General features: G+C 36.7%; 1 protein-coding gene across 2 annotated transcripts; it reads left to right on the plus strand.

The window, feature by feature from the left end:
• Positions 1 to 6: 6 nt before the first annotated feature.
• TYW5 (tRNA-yW synthesizing protein 5) lies at positions 7 to 19,481 on the plus strand. Of its 2 annotated transcripts, XM_080799668.1 has the most exons (9): positions 7 to 134; positions 4,830 to 4,965; positions 9,383 to 9,452; positions 12,111 to 12,192; positions 12,314 to 12,358; positions 13,451 to 13,588; positions 15,329 to 15,416; positions 15,787 to 15,903; positions 18,941 to 19,481. In XM_080799668.1, the coding sequence occupies exons 1-9, from the start codon at positions 57 to 59 to the stop codon at positions 19,195 to 19,197; spliced, it is 1,011 nt and encodes a 336-aa protein (XP_080655794.1). In that variant the 5' UTR covers positions 7 to 56; the 3' UTR covers positions 19,198 to 19,481. The 2 variants fall into 2 exon arrangements, with proteins under 2 accessions (XP_080655794.1, XP_080655795.1); XM_080799669.1 differs by lacking the exon at positions 12,111 to 12,192 and having other exon boundaries at positions 12 to 134; positions 4,830 to 4,984.
• Positions 19,482 to 20,081: the final 600 nt, after the last annotated feature.

Raw genomic sequence — 20,081 nt, forward strand, 5'->3', positions numbered from 1 at the left:
AGGGACGCGTCAGGCCAGGGTTTCCCGGACTTGCAAGAGGACTGGCGTGAGCCACCATGGCCTGGCAGAGTGTCCCGGTGCCTCGGCTTGAGGGCGTTTCGCAGGAACAGTTCGTGCAGCACCTCTACCCACAGGTGAGCCCCTCTCTACCACCTGGGCGGCTCCAGATTGGTTTCTTGAGACCCAGGGTATGGGGAGGAGGCAGCGGGCGGCTGAGGAAGGTTGGTTGGCTCTGTGGCTGGGGGAGAGGGCGCGTGGGGGATGTCGAATGGCTCATCTGTTGAGTTTTCCAGAGAGAACAGCTCCGCGTTTCTGGGGAGCAGGATGACAGCGGAGACCTGGGTGCGAGAAGCGGCTTGGTCACTGCGAAGAGTGGCCTCGCTGGGACTCTATGACGCTCTTTCCGTTACCATGGCAACGAAGGGAGTTTCCCCACCCCCCCCACCCCATCTTTTTCGGGTTTCCTGAAGTTTAGAGGAGGTTTCACCGCCCCGCTGGTGGCGCAAAAGGTGCCTGTTAGTCTCTTCGAGTTACTGGATTCAGAAGAGCAAGTTTTCACTGCACTGAGCCAAAGGGCGAGCAGTGGGAATCCCTCAGGAAACTTCCACCGGTCTCGGGTTCTAACTAACCTGGGTTCTAGTTCAGGCACTGGAAGCTCTTATGTGTGCAATTCGAACCTTTGTTCTTTAAGAGAAAACTCAAGAGGAAAATATTAAAGAGAGGTCTTTCTACTTGCACTGCTTTGTAAGGGAATCCATACTTGAGAGAAATTGAGACTAAATAGCCCAGCAGGTATTTAAAGAAAAAATAATCCACAAGGATATAGTTGGTATGCTTATGGTTGAACTCTCCTCTCTCCCCGCAATTTTACTTGATATTTACAAGTAAGAGTACAGTTCTCAGTATTAAAGAAGCAGGAATGAAGTTTTTTCTTTTAGGAGTTGGCAACCTACAGACAGGATCTAAGCCTTCATTTATTTGTGGGTCTAATGCTGGATGGTCTGTTGTTGCATCACTGAGTTTCATGAACTGGAAAATTGCGAACAACACTCTTGTCACTATGTAGTAAAATTAGAAATCAATGAAATGGGAAAACAAGATCTGTCTACTTGGAAACACTAAAGAAAATCTGCGAGGGGACATAGTCTTCATATTTTTAACATGTTTTAATAATTAACAGTGTGATAATACGTGCATGAGTAGATAGACCAGAGAAATAAAACCAAAAGTCTGGAGATCTACATATATCCGAAATAAAGTTCCATTTATATGGAGATTAAAGTATGTGATGAACGTGAGATGTTCAGAATCACTGGAGCAGAGGAATTTTTAAATAAATGATGCTGGGGCAACTGGATTGTCATTTAAAAAATGATAAAATTAGATTTATATCTGACACCATATGCAAGAGTAATCTCTAAGTGGATCAGAGATACAAATATAAAAAAATGAAACTACACAGTACTAGAAGAAAACACGGGTAAATTCCTCTATAATGTAGGCCTGTGAAAGGGCTTTCTAACTATGAAAATTCAGACGTAATAAAAGATTAACATTTGAATATGTAAAATACAAGCTGGGAAAAAATATTGACAACATGTTTCATAGAAGGGCCATAAGAGCCCGTGTATTTAAGAACTTTTAAAAAATACAGGGTGGGGTGTGAAAGGCCAAAAATCTGATAAAATGTGAGCAGTTGACAAAAAAAAAAAAAAAAAAATCAAATGGCCTATAAACATGAAAAGATGTTCAACTTTCCTAATAAGAGAACTTCAGGCCACACTTATGTGCCATTTCTTATCTATCATTGGCAAAAAATCAAAAGGCTGATTTTTAGTAATACTACTCTTGGTGAGGCTGTGAAGGAACTGGCACTCTCACACTTATGCCAAGTGGTACAACCCTTGTGGAGGGGAATTTGGTATATTTAATGAAACTGTATATATGTTTATGATCCAGCCGTCCTTTTAGGAGTTTACTTTGATGATTATTGCAAATAACCTAAAAAAAAAAACAACAAAACTATGCGTAGGAGAGTGATTGATTAAATTACTCATTTACACATGGTATACAAAGCTGTAAAATAGAATGAGGGAGATTAGTTGAACTGATAGCAGTGATTTCCAGGATATGTTTTTAAATTAAAAAGAAAAAAATCAAATTGCAAAAGAAAATAACATGCCACCTTTTTGTGAAACAAGGGGAAACAAAGAAGTATATATGTTTTTGGTCTCTTTGAAAAAAAAAACAAAAAAACAGGAATGATAAGCCAGAAATGAGACTGGTTAACTACAGAGGATGAGTGAATATGAGGTGTAAGAATGTGGCTGTGGTGACCCTTTTGTATAGTTTCGACTTTTGGGATCCCATTAATGTTTTACCTTCCAAAGTAATAGTAATAATAAAATTAGCAAGGATAAGGATGATTGAAAAACCCCAAACTTGGGAGGAAGATAAGTAACCCAAGTCACTTTTGAACACACACATATTAAACAAACACTAAACTCTAGTTAATAGACTTGCTTTTTTTATAGTGATGTGACTTAGCAATTGTGAAAGTACTTATTGTGAATTTATGCAATTTAATGAATTAAAGATGAGATTTCTCATTGTTAAGAGAAAGAGGTTACAAATATATAAACAAAAATTAAGATGAGTCTTCTGATATAAGATCGGAATTGAGCTATCAGTATTAGAGGTATTATGGTTCATTCACACATACATCCATTAAGAGTGTGTGTGTGTGTGTGTGTGTGTGTGTGTGTGTGTATGTAGTATATATGTATGCTTGGAGAGAGAGAGAAATAGATTCGGTAGCTATATGATACATATAAATACATAGGTGGGGTGAGGGGCTGTGCTCATGCACACGCATGCATATTTGGGAAAAGGGGGAATGAGTATACAGACTTGCACATATTTCCTAGCTCTGTCCACTGAGAAGGCCTGGTAGTAATGATACCTCAATAGCAGTGAACACCTCTAACACCCAGATCATGGTTTCTAAGTAGCATTCCCTTTAAAAGAAACCAGAGCTGCTTGAAGAAATGACTGTAGGGCTGGGAATGAAAGAGTATAAAAGGATTCTGGATTGTGGGGGTTTTTTGCTATAAAATAAGGAAGTGTTCAGGTAAAAAGTCACAAGAGCCAGCTTGATTTGGATCCTACTGGCCAAATATAAGATAATTCGAGCATCAAAATTATATCAGTAGATTATAACCAAGTGAATAAAATTAATAGGTAGAGATAAATTAGTTCATTTTGACATTAGCCAATTAATGTAGAAGATGATGGAGTTTTTAAAAATCATAATTTTTGCCTTCATCATAACAATACTTAATTCAGGAACGAATTACCAGTTGATCAGAATTAACACCATAAATAATAGGGCAAAATATCTTGTGCTACCTGATGTGTTACACTGAGATGGACACAACATTGCTTCTTTGGTACATTCCTTCTAAAAATGCATTACCCAGGGGTACCTGGGTGGCTCAGTCATTAAGCGTCTGCCTTCAGCTCAGGTCATGATCCCAGGGTCCTGGGATTGAGCCCTGCATCAGGCTCCCTGCTTGGCAGGAAGCCTGCTTCTCCCTCTCCCTTTCCCCCTGCTTGTATTCCCTCTCTCACTGTCTCTCTCTCTGTCAAATAAATAAAAACTTTGGGGAAAATAAATAAATAAATAAATAAATAAAAATAAAAATGCATAACCTGAATCCAATCATGAAAAAACATCAGATAAACCGAAATTGAAGGGCATCCTGCAAAATAACTGGTCTATATTTTTCAAAAACATCAAGATCATGGAAGAAAAATGCTGAGGAACTGTTCAGATTAAGAGACATGGCAACTAAATGCAATGTGGTATCTCAGAAATGGGAAAAAACACTATAAGGGATAATATTAGGATAGTTAGGAAAATTTGGATATGGACTGTGAAGTTGTAGTATTACATCAGTGCAAAATGTAATTTTGATAATTACTCTGTGGCTATGTAAGAAAATGTCTTTTTTTTTCAGGAAATATACTCCAGTTTTTGGAGATAAAGGAATATGTCTGCAACTTACTTAGAAGTAGTTAAGAAAAAATTTAATTATTTTTAGTACTGTGTTCCTCTCTATGCACACATAGTGAGAGTGAGAGCAAATTATAAAGTAAATGGGGCAAATGTTAAATTAACAGTTGGTGAACCAGAGTAAAGGGTATATGGGGGTTCTTTGTTCTTGCAACTTTCTACAACTTTGAAATAGTATCAAAATAAAAAATTATGAACAGTATTTGACTATAAAATACAAATTTTAATCATCATTTATATTTTGTCATAAATAACACTTGTGAAAATGCCTTTTTTTTTTTTAAACGTTGACTGATTTGAGAGAGACAATAAGTGTGAGGGCGGGGAGAGCAGAGGGAGAAAGAGAATCTTGAGCCGACTCCCCCTTGTCACTTGAGCCCAGATGTGGGGCTCAATCCCATGATCCATGAGATCATGACCTGAGCTGAAACCACTAGTCGGATGCTCAACCGGCTGAGGCACCCAGCCACCCTGAAAATGCTTTAAATAAATAATGTTCAGATTTCTGGTTCTCAGCTACTGATGGTACTGCTGTTTCATTTAGTTTGTTTTCCTAATGTTAAATTTTCATTCTAAGTATATTACATTGCTGTTCTCCCGCTTTATAGCATGCATTGTCGCAAGGTGTGAGTTTGAGCGTCTTAGGATCAAGAATCATTTCTTAATTGTTTTTGTCCTTCTATAGCCAAATATAATTCCTGATATAGTGTTCGTTTTCCCTAATTTTTTGTTGTATGCTGTTCCCCACTTACAGAGAAAACCCCTGGTGTTGGAAGGAATTGACTTGGGGGCATGTACAAGCAAATGGACAGTGGATTACCTGAGCCAGGTTGGAGGGAGAAAAGAAGTAAAGATTCATGTCGCTGCAGTTGCCCAGATGGACTTCATTAGTAAGAACTTTGTGTATAGGTATTTTCTTCTGAGGTTTACTCTGGGACTACAAGTAACTTATTTTGAACCTTGCCGATATTTTTGTGTTATTTTACAAAGACTATATGGCATTTCACCTTTTGGCTAGTTTGATGTCATCACAGAATAGCTTTGTAATTTTTAAAGAATAGCTTTTAAAAGACACGAATTCTGAGTTCACACAGTTATATAAAGACATTTTCTTTTTTTTTTTTTAAGATTTTATTTATTTATTTGACAGAGAGAGATCACAAGTAGGCAGAGAGGCAGGCAGAGAGAGAGGAGAAAGCAGGCTCTCCACAGAGCAGAGAGCCCAATGCGGGACTCGATCCCAGGACCCTGGGATCATGACCTATATAAAGACATTTTCAAAGACCATTTTTTTTCAAGTAGGGTATATGGCTTATAGCTTCTGGAGCTATGGAAGGAACTGGATTTCTGTAACTGGAGTTAGAGCACCTCTAACATTGGGTGTGCTATCCTCACTCGTGCTTCATTAATTAATAGAGCCTACCTCATTAGTAATTGTTATAGAGTAATGAACTCTAAAGTTTTCCCTCATAACCTATTCTGATTTTTAATGCTCTTATTTTTAGAAGATTTTCTAGTTCATAATTGTGACAGATACATAAGCCATGTTTTCCTTTTCTTCCCTCTTCAGAAATGCAGGTCAGGTAGTTGCTATGTTTGATAACAGTTTTTCATCAACTTTGAATCTTTGAAAAAAAAAATCACACTAAATTTTCTCTTTTGACAAAATAACCTTTAATACTTTTAATTTCCCTTGTGGTTGTCATTTTATGCTTTGGGATGTCTTAAAAGTAAAAAAGATAGTTAAACACTGCTGAATGTCCAAACTTGAAAGTTTTAAATGTTGTAATCTTATAAATACGTTATTTATTCCCATGTTTCATTAAAAATGCTAAAAAACAAATTATATTCTGAGCATGTGCAGTTTCCAGCAAATTCAGTCTATTGAAAAACCATGTAGTTCACAAAAGAGTGATTTTTAAAGAAAGGTGGTTCTCACTGTTCGTTCCAGAGTTTAGAGATGAGTTAAACAGAGCTTCTAATGTCCAGAGCCATTCCTTTCTCATTAGAGTTTTCCAGGCTCATATAGCAGCTTGCCAAAGCATTTCTTAGTTTTTGATCCTTTGAATATTCACCATTATAGTTTTGGTTTTTAATAGGCCGTGAATTGAATTTAATTGCCGTAAGTTTTTCTAAGTGTAATAACTTTTCATTTTTTATTAAATCAAAAAGGTGGAAGAAAGTGCTGGAATGGTGAACATTTTTAAGCCAGCAGTTAATGATGTTTATTTTCCAGAGAGTCCAAAGCCATAACAAATGGGTATTGAAACTTCATCTTGAATTGCTTTGCTGTTTTGTCATGTTCCATAAACTTTTCAAAACTTGTTTTTGAATCACATACATTATGTAATAGTTCCTATCCCAGCTTTCTTCAAGCCTTTCACTGGAGTTACTGAAGAGTTGCAAGATTATTTTCTTAGTGCAAGAAAAAAATAGATTTAATCATTGCTGGCAGTTACCGGGGAGTAGGAAAAAAGGAAGGCATCTAGGTCAGAAAGAGTCTAGAAGGAAGAAATCCTACACACATAAATCATTGTTATCACTTCAGTTCCAGGTTGCATTTCTGCTTGCTTAAATATTTGAAGAGCAATACATTTCCAGGTCTTAGCTTTTACTTCTTTCTTCTTGGTGGCTCTCAGAATTGGGGTACTATGAGTGAGAGGAGTATTGTGTGGTTAAAGAATACTGTTGGTATTCTTATGGTCATAGATCTAAAGAAATAAATCAGTTTGACTCTTACAGCTCTAATTGCTTCTGTCTATCACATCATCTAATCCCTTTCATCATCCTGCTCTTATTATTTATTATACTTTTATTAATCCTGATCTTGATTTTGCAAAGCAGCCTTTTGCAAATGGGAAACAGGACAATGCGAGATTTTTTTTTTTCTTTTTCTTAATGTTGGTAACTACTTTTGTCCTGCTGAAGGGTACATTACCATTGTTATTAACCCCACCATTTGTCCTTTACTGAGCACTTACTATATATCAAGTACTGTGCCATGCATCCTAGATCATATATTAGTCATTTAATTTAGAAAGTCTGTGAGGTAGTTTTTTGTTTGTTTTGTTTTGTTTTCAATAATTATACAATCGAGAAAATGGAGGCTTAAAAACATTAAGTAACTTACCCAAGACCATATGGCTTGAAATAATGGAACCAAATTTGTACCCAAATTAGCCTGACTCCACAGAACCCATGATCCTAACCCCTCTTTGATACTACCTCCCTTACTGGTCTGTTTACCAGTCCAGACAGATGGAACTTAAATGGCAAATGTCCTTCTTTTTGAAACATGCGTGGGATAGATTAAATCCTTGAGTCTAAGGAATTCCCAATTCCTACCTCATTTCCTCTTCTCTTAGCTTTGCTTCTACAGCTCTGACAGGCACCATTACCCAAGGGAAAAAACTGTTGAGAGCACTCAAGTTCTGCTTCTCTGGGTCGAGTTACTCTGTCTGCCCTGTTCTTAGAAAGGTCTTGAAACACTTCAGAGTTTTCAAGTAGTATTTAGTACAAAGATAAGCCTGGGCAACTGCACCAAGTAAGGGGTAGCTCTGGACCCGAGAGGCTTCCATATTTTCCCCAATCTCTTCAGAGTTGCTTTGGTAGGAATGAAGGGTTTGTGATGAGGTAAGAGATGGAAAGCATTGCATAGGAGGATGCCAAGTAAATTTGTTGATATAATTCACTAGAAACTGTAGCAGCAAATTGGTCTTCAGATGGCAGACTCCTTTCTTCCCTCTTGCAGTGCTCACTCTTACACATAATGATCAGTGTCCTCAAGTTCAGATTGACATTCACGCCCACAAGATCCACTAGTCCATACTCTGGCATCAGATCCACTTAGCTTTACACAGGAATCCACATTCTAGCAGTATAGTAACAGTGGGAGTCCTTACACCAATCCGGGAGCCATTTTTTTTGGTTCACCAAGTGACAGCTTAATTGCAAGGGAACATGACTATAAAGTTGGGTATAGAAACACCTTGGCTAAATTAAGCCACCTAGTCCATAGAAACCGATGACATGAAATGGCCCATGAAATTTAGCTTCTAGGTTCCTCCAAGGGAGGAACTCAATGACAAGAGTTACAACACACAGTGAAGCCATATCTTTCACTTCTTCACAAATATTTATAATCCACTCATCAGCCTTTCAATCTAGACATAGTTCATCAATCGGGTCATTTTTTACAACAAACAATGTTAACTGATATCACAGGTGACACTCTGCATTTATCTTAACCCAGCAGGTTTCTACAAAAGCATTGCTAGGAAAAGGTAAGCCCAAGGTTATCTTCTTACAGAGGAGAAAGGGTTTTTGCTAACCCTTTCTCCCCACTTCCTCAGTACAGAGTTCAAGTGGAAAGATATTTGGTGGTAAGAGTGAAAAGACTAAAAGAAAAAAAGAAAAGACTTCTACTCTTAATCAAAGGTTTGGAGGCTGGAGTGCAGTGAGGGTTAGGGGGAGAGGCTTTTGACCCAGATGCTTTTTAGGACGTCATTGTCTTGATGTTACTGTTACCAATTTCATGTCAGGGTCAATACTTTTGCTTCTGGGATGGTGAAGGGACAGGATGGGACCCAGAAAAATGGTAGCCCTCCAGGCTTGAGAGTGACATAAAAGGAAACGAACTGCTTCTGTGATGTTTAGCCTTATTTACCACAAGGGAAGGAGATAGCCATTTGAACAGAAATACTGAAGAAGAATAAAACTTGGTCACTTCCCTGAATTCTCCTTGAGGTATTCCTCAGAAGACTTCAAATGACAGAGTGGTGAAGGAGAGTGAGAGCAGTGCTGTGGGCTTCTGTTTCCACTGGTAGTGCCAAAAGGCAGGAAGATCAGTGAGAGAGTGAGGGCTTGATCTCTCTGGTCCATTTGCCTGGGGTCTCTTCCAAAGGGGCACTTCGTAGTTTGTCCCATTCCACAGTCATAAGACTTGTTTTGCCATGACACTTGAAGTAGCACACTTGAAAGTTTGTGTATATCCAGAGGTAACCGGATACCACAGAAATATTTTTCTAACAGTAACTTGGAATAGGAGAGTATTGACATAAGGATTCATCTGTCGCATAGATTTAAAAGTCCTTAATTTTTGAAATTGTAATTTTAGACAATCTAGGTCAAATAGAAAGGACCTAAATGAATTTTGAAAATTTAGAATTCCACATAATAGGTTATGATAAAATTATGGCTATTATAAAACAGCAGAGCATATACAACTGCAACAAGCCTATATGTATAGTGATAAGGGTATTTACTAGTTCATTTATTGAGTCCAAGGCTTCTTTGTCTTTATTTCAGAACTTTACCTTTTGATAAGTTGGTTCAGAGGGCAGCTGAAGAAAAGCATGAAGAATTCTTTATTTCAGAGGTAACTGATTTGAACCTATTTTCTTTAGAAAACATTAATATGTATGTATTAGGTGGATTTTCTTATACAAGAATATTAGATAAAAGCTGTAGCCTTCTCTAAGAGCTATTTTTAAGGTTTGGTTGTGTATGCCAGTAGATCTAGTCTTGCTATTTATTAGATCTCAAACCTTGGCCAGATTATTTTTCTGTGCCTCAGTATACTCACCTATAAAATGGGAACAGTTAAAGTACCTATTTAATAAGGTTTCTGTGACAGTTAACTAAATAAAATCTGTAGAGTACTTAGCACAATGCCTGACATGTAAAAACTACTCCCTAAATGTTAGCTATTAATCATACTTTCTTTGAATATGCTTTGTTCTGGGGTGCCTGGGTGGCTCAGTCAGTTAAGCAGCTGCCTTCGGCTCAGGTCACGATCCTGGGGTCCTGGGATTGAGCCTTGCATTGAGCTCCCTACTCAGCAAGGAGCCTGCTTCTTCCTCTACCTCTGCCTGTTGCTCCCCCTGCTTGTGCACTCTTGCCATAAAAGAAAAAAAATAAAAAAAAAAAAAGGAAAGAAAATGCTTTGGTCTGATGTGCAAAGTTCAAATACCAAAGGAGACCTTTATTTTCATATCTTATTGACCATTAGACTACTTTTATATTTTATTATGGTTATTATCAATGTGACTTCTATTGTATTTGCTATATTTGTTCAGGATTAAATGCAGAAGAATTCTACTTATTTACATTATAATCCAGTTTTAAATAATTCAATTTAAATAGCTTGAGATAAAACATTGAGGCTTATATATATATATTTTTAAAAATTCACTGTTATCTCAAAAGCACATTTTAAATGTGCTTGGGGCGCCTGGGTGGCTCAGTGGGTTGAGGCCTCTGCCTTCGGCTCGGGTCATGATCTCAGCGTCCTGGGATCAAGCCCCGCATCGGGCTCTCTGCTTGGCGGGGAGCCTGCTTCCTCCTCTCTCTCTGCCTGCCTCTCTGCCTACTTGTGTTCTCTGTCTGTCAAATAAATAAATAAAATCTAAAAAAAAAAAAATGAACTGCTTTTTAAGCTTTGAATAAAGCTGTTGTCTGCATTTGAGCCAGCTGGGCTGGTGGCCAGTTTGGTAGTGACAGGTGCTGCCTGCTCACAGTTGTCTCAGCAGGTAGTGGTTACACTAGATGACCACGAAGATGTGATTCTGTGGTATGATTAGATTGTCTCCTGAAACTGATTCCATTAACTCACAGTGTTAATGGAATCAGTTAATCAGATACCTGAACTAACAGTGTATATTCTTTTATATACTTTCCATAATCTTTAGACATAAATCCTTTATCTTGTCTCTGTTTCTTTTACTTCACTTGACATTTCATGGCTATTTAAATCTGTGCTGCTCATTACATTACCCTTGGACAGGAAAGTTCCAAAGGGCAACTGACTATACATGTATATTTACATTTTAAAATGATGGATGTATGTAAATAAGATGAACATAGACTGTCAGTTCAGTCTTCCAGGAAGCAGATGTTAAGATGGAATTAGGAGTGCCGATAGGTTTGTTGGAGAATAATACCTCTGAAAGGAAAGGGGGGGATTGGGTAGGGGGAAGCCCTCAGACAGTGACATAGATCTGATGGACAGCTCACGTTGGAACTCCTAAGCAAAGACTGCCTGTTAGAGGAGTCTCATGTGGTGGCAATGTCTAGGACTTTCACGTCTTGCTCAGTCATCGGTTGGGGCTACCCCAAGAAGAGCCCGACCTTGAATGGCTGAGGTGGACCTGGAAGAATTAATAGCTGGCGGCCATAAGATAATCACGCTCTTTGCAGCTAGCGATGAATTCTTTCTTGAAGGGGTTCTGAGCAGTGCACCTCTATGTCTGCCCCATGAGGTTTTTTCCCCAATCCTGAAACATTAGAACTGGTAGAAAACTTTTAAAATTTTGAAGAACATACTTTGAAACCTATTTAGCCAATAATGAATTTATAGAAATTATCTGGTACTGCTTAAAAATATAAAAACACTGGATCTGAGAATAGAGTTAAATTTTTGGTCATAGATTTATAATATGTTGTTAAGGTAAATAACATGGATTTTGAATGTTGTGTTATAATGGTCAGTGTAAGTATAAAAGAGGCAGAATTTTTGAGTTGGATTGCCCTTGTACTTGACCCAGTATCTCAGTTCTTACTTCTTAGAGGAAATGCAAACAACAGTAGTGTTTTATAATTCAAACAGTTCCCTCTTATAGCTACTCAGTGAAGGTCAATGGGCAGTTTTTTTAAAGTATCAGCATAAATATACTACTCTGAAATGACTTCTTTTTTTTGAAATGACGTATTTCTAATTCATACATGAGCGGACTATAAAGGGTTTGCCTTGAGAATTTATATGACCAGTGGTAGGCTTAACTTGATAAAATGCAATGTTCCAGATTTTTAAAAAAATGTATTACTGAGAGAATAATTATCCTATTTATCATCTATTCTGCATTTGCATTATATTAACACGTTCGTTATTGGCCTCAGCAATACCTTGAGATCATGTATGTTTTACAAATGAGAATTCTTTTAAGTCTTACTGTTAAGAGTCTTAATAATTTAAAGTCTAAATTAAGCATTGTGTTTTAGATATAGTAAGTGTGTGTTGCCTTTCATATTTATGTAGTATCTTGTGGATCCAGTCATTATTACACGCAGCCTATAAAGACATTTCTTCATATGGCCACCAGAGAGCATTAGTAGAAAGGGTAAGAAGACGGAACTGTTTCAAAAACGACTGGGTTAGATTTTAAAACTCATTTCCTTCTGTCTTTACTTTCTATTATTTTTACATGAATATTTATGTTACTTTTCTTTCGGGTGTTTAAGGATGAGAAGTACTACCTACGGTCGCTTGGGGAAGACCCTAGAAAGGTAAGAATTCTGAATGTAAAACAAAGGCTTAAAACCTAATGGATGTGTATATTTAAACTGGCACTGTGGTTTTTATACTTATTGCCTGACATATGACCTGCTTCTTCTTTTTCCCATTCTTTTCTCAATGATTTCTGCCCCTGAATAATAAGTAAAATTATTAGCGGGTGCCTGGGTAGCTCAGTCACCTGAGTTGCCAACTCATGATTTTGACTCAGGTTATGATCTCAGGGTCCTGTGATCAAGCCCTGAGTCAGGCTCTGCACTCTGCAGTGAGTCTGCTTGAGGATTTTCACTCTCTCTCTCTCTGCCCTTCCTCTGCCCCTCCCCTGCTTGCATGCGTGTGTGCTCTCTCTCTCTCTAAAATAATTAAATGAATCTTCAAAAGAAGAAAAGAAGTAAAATTATTAAAAGTTGATTAGTTTTTAAGTAGGACCATAGTATCTTAGTGTTTAAAGTCATCTCCTCTTGTCTCAACACAATTAAAAAATTCTTTCTACTATATTTTACAGATAGCTGTTCAGCTAATAAAATATAATCTAAATTAATTATTAAAATACTGAATAATTCACTCATACAAGCTTTGACATGTATTCAGAGTCAAATTAATATGGTGCAGTCTTAGGGAATGGTCCCTAAAATGATTAAGTAAGATTGTTTTTTCCTGTTTCTGTCTCCATTTAGTTCTTTAACTTCTTTTAGCCTCTTCCCTTGGTAAAACCCACAGGTTTAACATAGTTGATAACGTTCAGATTGTTGACTGCTAAATTTTAAATCCTTATTATTGGAGTAGGTGGCAAGTGTATGATTGTCGTCTAAATAGGAAGAACCTATTAATGAAGCATGATGGTGTTGAGTCTGCAATCTGCTACAGTCTGTATTCCTTCATTTGAAAGCTCATGTGTTGACTGTGGTTTCTTACTACTATTTTACAGCAGTGAACAGAGTTTTACCCCATTCCTCCTTAATACCATGGGATCTGATGGCAGCCTGAGATAAAACAAGCATTACACAAATATTGCATTTATTATTAAAATTAAAATTGTAATTGTAATTATTATTAAAATTCTTACCATGTTTCTCTCCATGCAGGATGTTGCAGATATCAGAAAGCAGTTTCCTTTGCTGGAAGCAGATATTAAGTTTCCAAAATTTTTCAAGGAGGAGCAGTTCTTCTCCAGTGTTTTTCGAATTAGCTCACGAGGATTACAACTTTGGACCCACTATGATGTATGCTACGTAAATGAGAAGTCTGAAGCTACAGTAGATATTTAGCCTTTAGAGACGTAACATTTACAGTTTCAACTTTCTGTAGACTACCCTAAAGATCTTGGACACATAATTTGCTGAAACATGAGATTTGAAAACAGGTGCTCTGCAAGTTGGTGATATGGGAATAAATTACTTAATGCCATAGCCTAGTTAGTTTTCACATTTGCATTGCTCTGCGATAGTGTTCTTGATTTGCTCTATTTTGTGTGTGTGTGTGTGTGTGTTAAGTTTTATGAAGTGGATTTTGAGTATGTGAAAAATGGCCATCAGCTGAGGGGGAAAGTTGTACAAGTGGAAAATGCAGTAAGGTTGTGACAATGAGGTTGTGGAAATGATACATGTAACTAGATGGAACTATTATTCAAGAGAAAGCAGAAGTTTGTGGAGAGCCATTTCCAGGTATAAGAATCTGGGGATTTCTGAAGGCCTTAGATTATACATCCCTTGAGAATGTGAAATGTCCACTGTATTTGTTGAGTAGGAAGATGTATAGAATATTGTCCCTGATCATTTACTCTATGGTATTGTAATTTTACTTGCTTAAATATAGGCATATAAATATTTTAAACACATTAAAAGTATAATATTGTGTATGGTTTGGTATTGGGTGGAGAAATGTAGGAAGCTAAAGCAGTAAAACAATACCTAATAGGTTTCTAAAGATAATTTTTTTTAAGAAACTCTAAATCAAGCTATATTAAGTCTTATTTTATAATTCAGCAGAGGGCCCCTTGGGAGGATTTTAACATCATAACTAATTAAATGAGATAAACAAATTCTTAGCTTATTTTTTAAAGGTTTTGTATAAATGATACAGTGAAAAAATGATGTGGTTAAATAAATTTTTAATTGTATTGTGTGACTTAAATTTTAACTAGTATCACTTTTATCTTGATTTATAATAGAATTCTATACAGCTTTTCTTACATTAAAAATAAGTCAGAGGAATGCTTGTTATGTAGTTAAGGTTTATATAAGAAAAGGGTTAGTAATGAAAAATGCTTAGGTATAAGTGATACGTAAATAATTATGAATATATCTTGCTTAGTATATATTTTAATTCCTTGGCTGAGAATTACATATCTCTGCCTTTTAACATTTTCCATAAAGTGCACCCTTGTGTGTGCAGAAATAGTTAAGATGACTTCATTAATAAGTACATCAAGAAAATTTGCCAGGTTATAATCCTGTAGAAATAATGTAGAAATGAAGATGCCTGCAAATAAGTTACGGTCACCCATATATATTTAAAGAGTTTTAATTTAATTAATGATTGATTACAGCAGTTACCTTGTGTTGTTTTCCCAAGGTCTAACTACCTTGGGAAAAGGTAGTTATTTTCCAAGTGCTTTCAGTCTGTTGCCTGATGTTGGCTATATAGCATTCCTCGACAGATAAGTAAGATCTGACCAAGGAGAGCCCTCCCTGTCAGAGTGGTGGGGCAGGGGCGAATAGTGCTCAGATTTCCTGATGGCTCGCCAGGCTTTTCCATTTTAAGGCGGTGCTGCAGGAACATCTTTAACAAAGGTACAGCTGTATTTACAGTACACGTTTGCATTGTTAGAGTATTAGTATAAGTGTTTTAGATAATGTGAGTCAAGTCTTTAGGATTTACATTTGACTGTTTAGAATATACCATTGGTTCTGTTTATTTAAATTTTAGATACTGCTTCTCCATAAGTTCTTATTGTCCTTCAGGTCATGGATAACTTCTTAATACAAGTGACAGGAAAAAAGCGTGTTGTGCTCTTCAGTCCTCGAGATGCCCAGTATTTATATCTATCAGGTACTTTTCTTTTAAGTTTATATTTTTAAAGTCTAGTCTGTTCAGTTATACTTTTTGAGAAACCTCTTTATTTTCATGGGAAAACATCTAAGGGCTTCTTTTTTGTGTTCTCCATGTGTACATATGTAATGATAGGCTATATGAACAATGAAACTTTCAGATTTTCTTAATTATAGTGCATGAATGTCAATAGTCATAAAGGGTGGATCATTGAAAATCATCTTAGGTTTCAGAATAGTAATGGTTCTTACATTGTGGATACAATAAATAATTGTACAGAAAAGAATACATTTTCAAGTCTATATTTGTGATTACCTTTTAAGAAATGCTACTTTCCTTCTCTAAATTATTCTTTTTTGGAACTTTTAAGGTACTAAATCAGAAGTGCTGGATATAGATAACCCAGACTTAGCTAAATACCCACTGTTTTCCAAGGCTAGAAGGTATGAATGTTCCCTGAAAGCTGGAGATGTATTATTCATTCCTGGTAAGATTTCTAGACCTCATTCATTTCCTTTTTATAAAATCTGTGGTCTGTCACTCATCTGTTACATGATTTTTTGAGTACAGAAGTGTATGTTACATGTATTCTGTCCAATACAAGTTGATTTTTATATACCGCTGTGTATGTGTTTAAAGTATGCTTGAGCAAATTCTTTTTTTTTTTTTTAAGATTTTATGTATTTATTTGACAGACAGAGATCACAAGCAGGCAGGGAGGCAGGCGGGGGCTGGAGAAAGTAGGCTCCCCACCAAGCAGAGAGCCCGATACCGGGCTCGATCCCAGGACCTGAGCCGAAGGCAGAGGCTTAACCCACTGAGCCACCCAGGCGCCCTGCTTAAGCAAATTCTTATAAAATTAACAATCTTGCTTTTCAAAGGCAATCTATAATACAACATTATACTCAAGTTATGTTGTTAAATGACATCAAACAAGGTATTTTATAACTGGGAAAAGATTATACCTTGTTGTTCTTATTGTTCTTTTTAATCCTTTCTAAAATATTTGCATATTGGGATGCCTGGGTGGCACAGTGGGCTAAGCGTCCGACTCTTGTTTGGCTCAGGTCCTGATCTCAGGGTGTGAGAGTAAGCCTCACATTGGGCTCTGCACTCAGCACAGAGTCTGCTTAAGACTTTCCCCTCCCTCTCTGTCTCTCTAAAATAAATAAGTAAATCTTTAAAAAAAAAATTGCATATTCTAGAACTAAGTCACTTAAGAATTTGCCAAAAAATGGTAAATGTATTTCAAAGCCAAAACAGATTAGAGATTTTATTAAATATCAAATTGTTATAATCCCAACACCTGTGATGTCTTATGTGTGCATTATTTTCTAGGGTCTGAATTAGTATCACTTAATTTCTTTGTACAATAAATAGGTATTCGTTTTTAGTAATTAGTGATGTAATGAACATCTGTAATTATTCAAAAGTGAATACCTTAAGATTATAAAAACCATAATTAAGATTAAAGGAATGTGTTAACAAATTCTGTTTGTACAGTCACATTTCTCATATTTAAGTTAATACATTTTTAATAATTAATAACCTCACCTGGGTGGCTCAGATGGTATAAGCGTCTGCCTTCAGCTAAGGTCATGATCTTAAGAGTCCTGGGATCGAGCCCCATGCCTGGCTTCCAGCTCAGCGGGGAGTCTGCCTCTCCTCCCTCTGCCTCTCCCCCTTGTTTGTGCTCGCTCTGTCTTTCAAATGAATAAATAAAATTTAGGGAAAAAAATACCTCTTTTGGGGCGCCTGGGTGGCTCAGTGGGTTAAAGCCTCTGCCTTCGGCTCAGGTCATGATCCCAGGGTCCTGGGATCGAGTCCCGCATCGGGCTCTCTGCTCCGCGGGGAGCCTGCTTCCTCCTCTCTCTCTCTCTGCCTGCCTCTCTGCCTACTTGCGATCTCTGTCTGTCAAATAAATAAATAAAATCTTTAAAAAAAAAATACCTCTTTTTCAGTGACAGAATTAAAAAGTATTAAAAATATGATGATCCCATTTGGGGCTATATTATAAATTGCTTGAGGATAAGGAAATATATTTTAGCAATCTTTGTATTCTCCAAGGGGCCTGATACAATGTCTTTAACATAATTGTCTATAAAAATTTGATACATTAACTTCTTATTCTGATGTTTTTTATAAACAGTCAACACACTAGTCTTTAAATCCATTAGTATTGCTTAAACTTTTTGGTTTCGTATCTTCAGAGAATGGTTAAGAGCTATGCAGTTTCTCTTATTCTGTATAAAATTTTAAAAAAAGCCAGAAATACTTAACATTTGCATATATTTTGAAATAAAAGCAAAACCCCCATCTTTGCATTTAAATTTAACAGAATGGTTAGCTTTTTTCCTGTTATATTGAATGAGGAAAAAGATTCTAAAAGAAAGAATAGTTAAGATTAAATCCATGTTTGAAACTAGTTTTGCAAATCAAAATATTTTAAGCTTTTGTTTTTCCTAGAGCACTCTTAGAATGAGTTTGTTTCTAAAATTTAGCATCTTGTAAATCTTACTTTTTCCCATTCATAAGATTAAACATTTTTTGATGTGACTATTACTTTTTTTTAAGATTTTATTTATTTATTTGAGAGAGAGTACTGGGGCTTGGGGGCAGAGGGAGAGGGAGAAGCAGACTCCCCACTGAGCAGGGAGTCCCACTCAGGGCTCCATCCCAGTGCCCTGAGATTATGACTTGAGCAGAAGGCAGACCAGGTGCTTAACCGACTGAGCCACCCAGGTGCCCCATTTACATTCCTAGTATTTAGTCTTGGTTATATTGCTTGTTGCTTTCATATTCCTATAGCACCTATAGTCTGAAAACATTTAGACTCAATTGAAAACAAAGAAATAAACGTTCTAGAGGAAGTGAAAAATTAATTAGCTATATCATATGATAGTTTATTCATCTTCTCCACCACCAAAATATTTGCTTTAGTTTTATATACTTACTGTACAGGAGCCGAAAGAAATATGACATTTATAATTGCATTCCAAATAGAAGTATAAAACTAAGGAGGCTACAATGAGTGTAAAATTAAGCAAGTTAGAAAACCAAATGCAGCTTGAATGGGACGTCTGAGAATAAAAGTATTGTGCTGAGGCAGTAAAGGTCAAAGATACTCCTCAAATAATTGAAATGTTCTGTGTACAAAAGTAAACACTTTTAATGTGGTTGTATGACTCAGGAAGTGTAAACAAGTAACACAAAACAGCCCCAAATTACAGAACTACAAAACAAATATAACTTTATTATGTCTTTCAAGTTAAAAGGAAAAAGTGCTGTTTCCAAAGGTTTTAAAAGTAGGGTTGTGTTATTGACACTTTAAATTGGTTGGCAATTCATAAAAGTTAAAATGATTCTGTTAAAAGCTGGGAGTGTGCTAACGAAGGGATCTAGTTACAAGAATTTTACATTGGCTATATGCAATTTGTGATATTTCGCTGACATTTTGGTGTTTTTTTTTTTTTTTTTACTCTAGGTTTTATTTTTAACTTTTTTTTTCTTTAAACTTTTTCCAGCTTTATGGTTCCATAACGTGATTTCTGAAGAGTTTGGAGTGGGAGTGAATATCTTTTGGAAGCACCTTCCATCTGAATGCTATGACAAAACAGATACCTATGGAAACAAAGATCCTACAGCAGCATCAAGAGCTGCACAAATTTTGGACAGAGCTTTAAAAACACTGGCTGAATTACCAGAGGAATACAGGGACTTCTATGCACGGCGAATGGTCTTACACATTCAAGATAAAGCCTATAGCCGAAACTTTGAGTAAATAATGAAGTGGATGCAATGAATATAAACTTTTAAATACAGTTCAGCTCAAATACTGGAAAAGTATTACCACATATAAATTATTTTTTAGAAGATTCATTCCTTGTTGAAAATAGGAAGGAAAAGCCTGAGATTTGTAGATTAAATAAATATGAATTGGTGTTTATGTGGTTTCTATTTAATACAGATTGTTATGGTTCAAAGACTGCTATCCTTGGTGGGACCACTCGAGCTTTCAGATGCAAATAACTGGACATGATTTAATAAAATGTATTGAATCATTATACAGAAGTCTGCTAGTAGAATGGGGCTTTAGTATTTCTGATCCAGTGATTCAGTGGTATCACCAAGAACCCCTAGTTTTTTTTCTCCCATTTTCAACTGCAGCACTGGCATCATCCTAAGGCTGGCTACCCTTGTGGTCATGGGATGATTGCCAATAGCAGTTTGAGCCATGTGCATCTTCATTTACATGCAGTGGAGGAGTCAGGCTGGATTCCAAGGGCCTTCTCTTAATATGCAAAAGCTTTCCCAGGATTTGCCACCAAATCCTTGGGTCTCATTGATTTAAAGTAGCTTAGACCTATCCATCTCTGAGCCAGTCACTGGGAAAGGGTCTGGAATAACCCTTGGTCCAACTGGTTCTCTAGGAGCTCTTCCTCTGAGGCACATGGGGTATATATGGGGACAGCATGGATAATTTTTTAAATCAGGATTCAGATTAGGGAAAAAGGTGAGCAACCATTATCTACTATATTTGTCTTTGAAATTTTTTATTTTTTTAAAGATTTTATTTGATGGAGAAAGTACAAGCAGGGGGAACAGGAGGGAGAGGAAGAAGCAGGCCCCCTGCTGAGCAGAGAGCCTGACATGTGTCTCCATCCC

Source organism: Martes martes (assembly GCF_963455335.1).
Source record: "Martes martes genome assembly, chromosome: 3".
NCBI classification, from domain to species: Eukaryota; Metazoa; Chordata; class Mammalia; order Carnivora; family Mustelidae; genus Martes; species Martes martes.

Bases quoted from the DNA above. Each gene is read 5' to 3' on its own strand.
- TYW5 (XM_080799668.1), top strand. From the start codon at position 57: ATGGCCTGGCAGAGTGTCCCGGTGCCTCGGCTTGAGGGCGTTTCGCAG. The intron at 13,589-15,328 runs GTATGCTACGTA...ATTGTCCTTCAG, and splicing joins AACTTTGGACCCACTATGAT to GTCATGGATAACTTCTTAAT. The intron at 15,904-18,940 runs GTAAGATTTCTA...AACTTTTTCCAG, and splicing joins AGATGTATTATTCATTCCTG to CTTTATGGTTCCATAACGTG.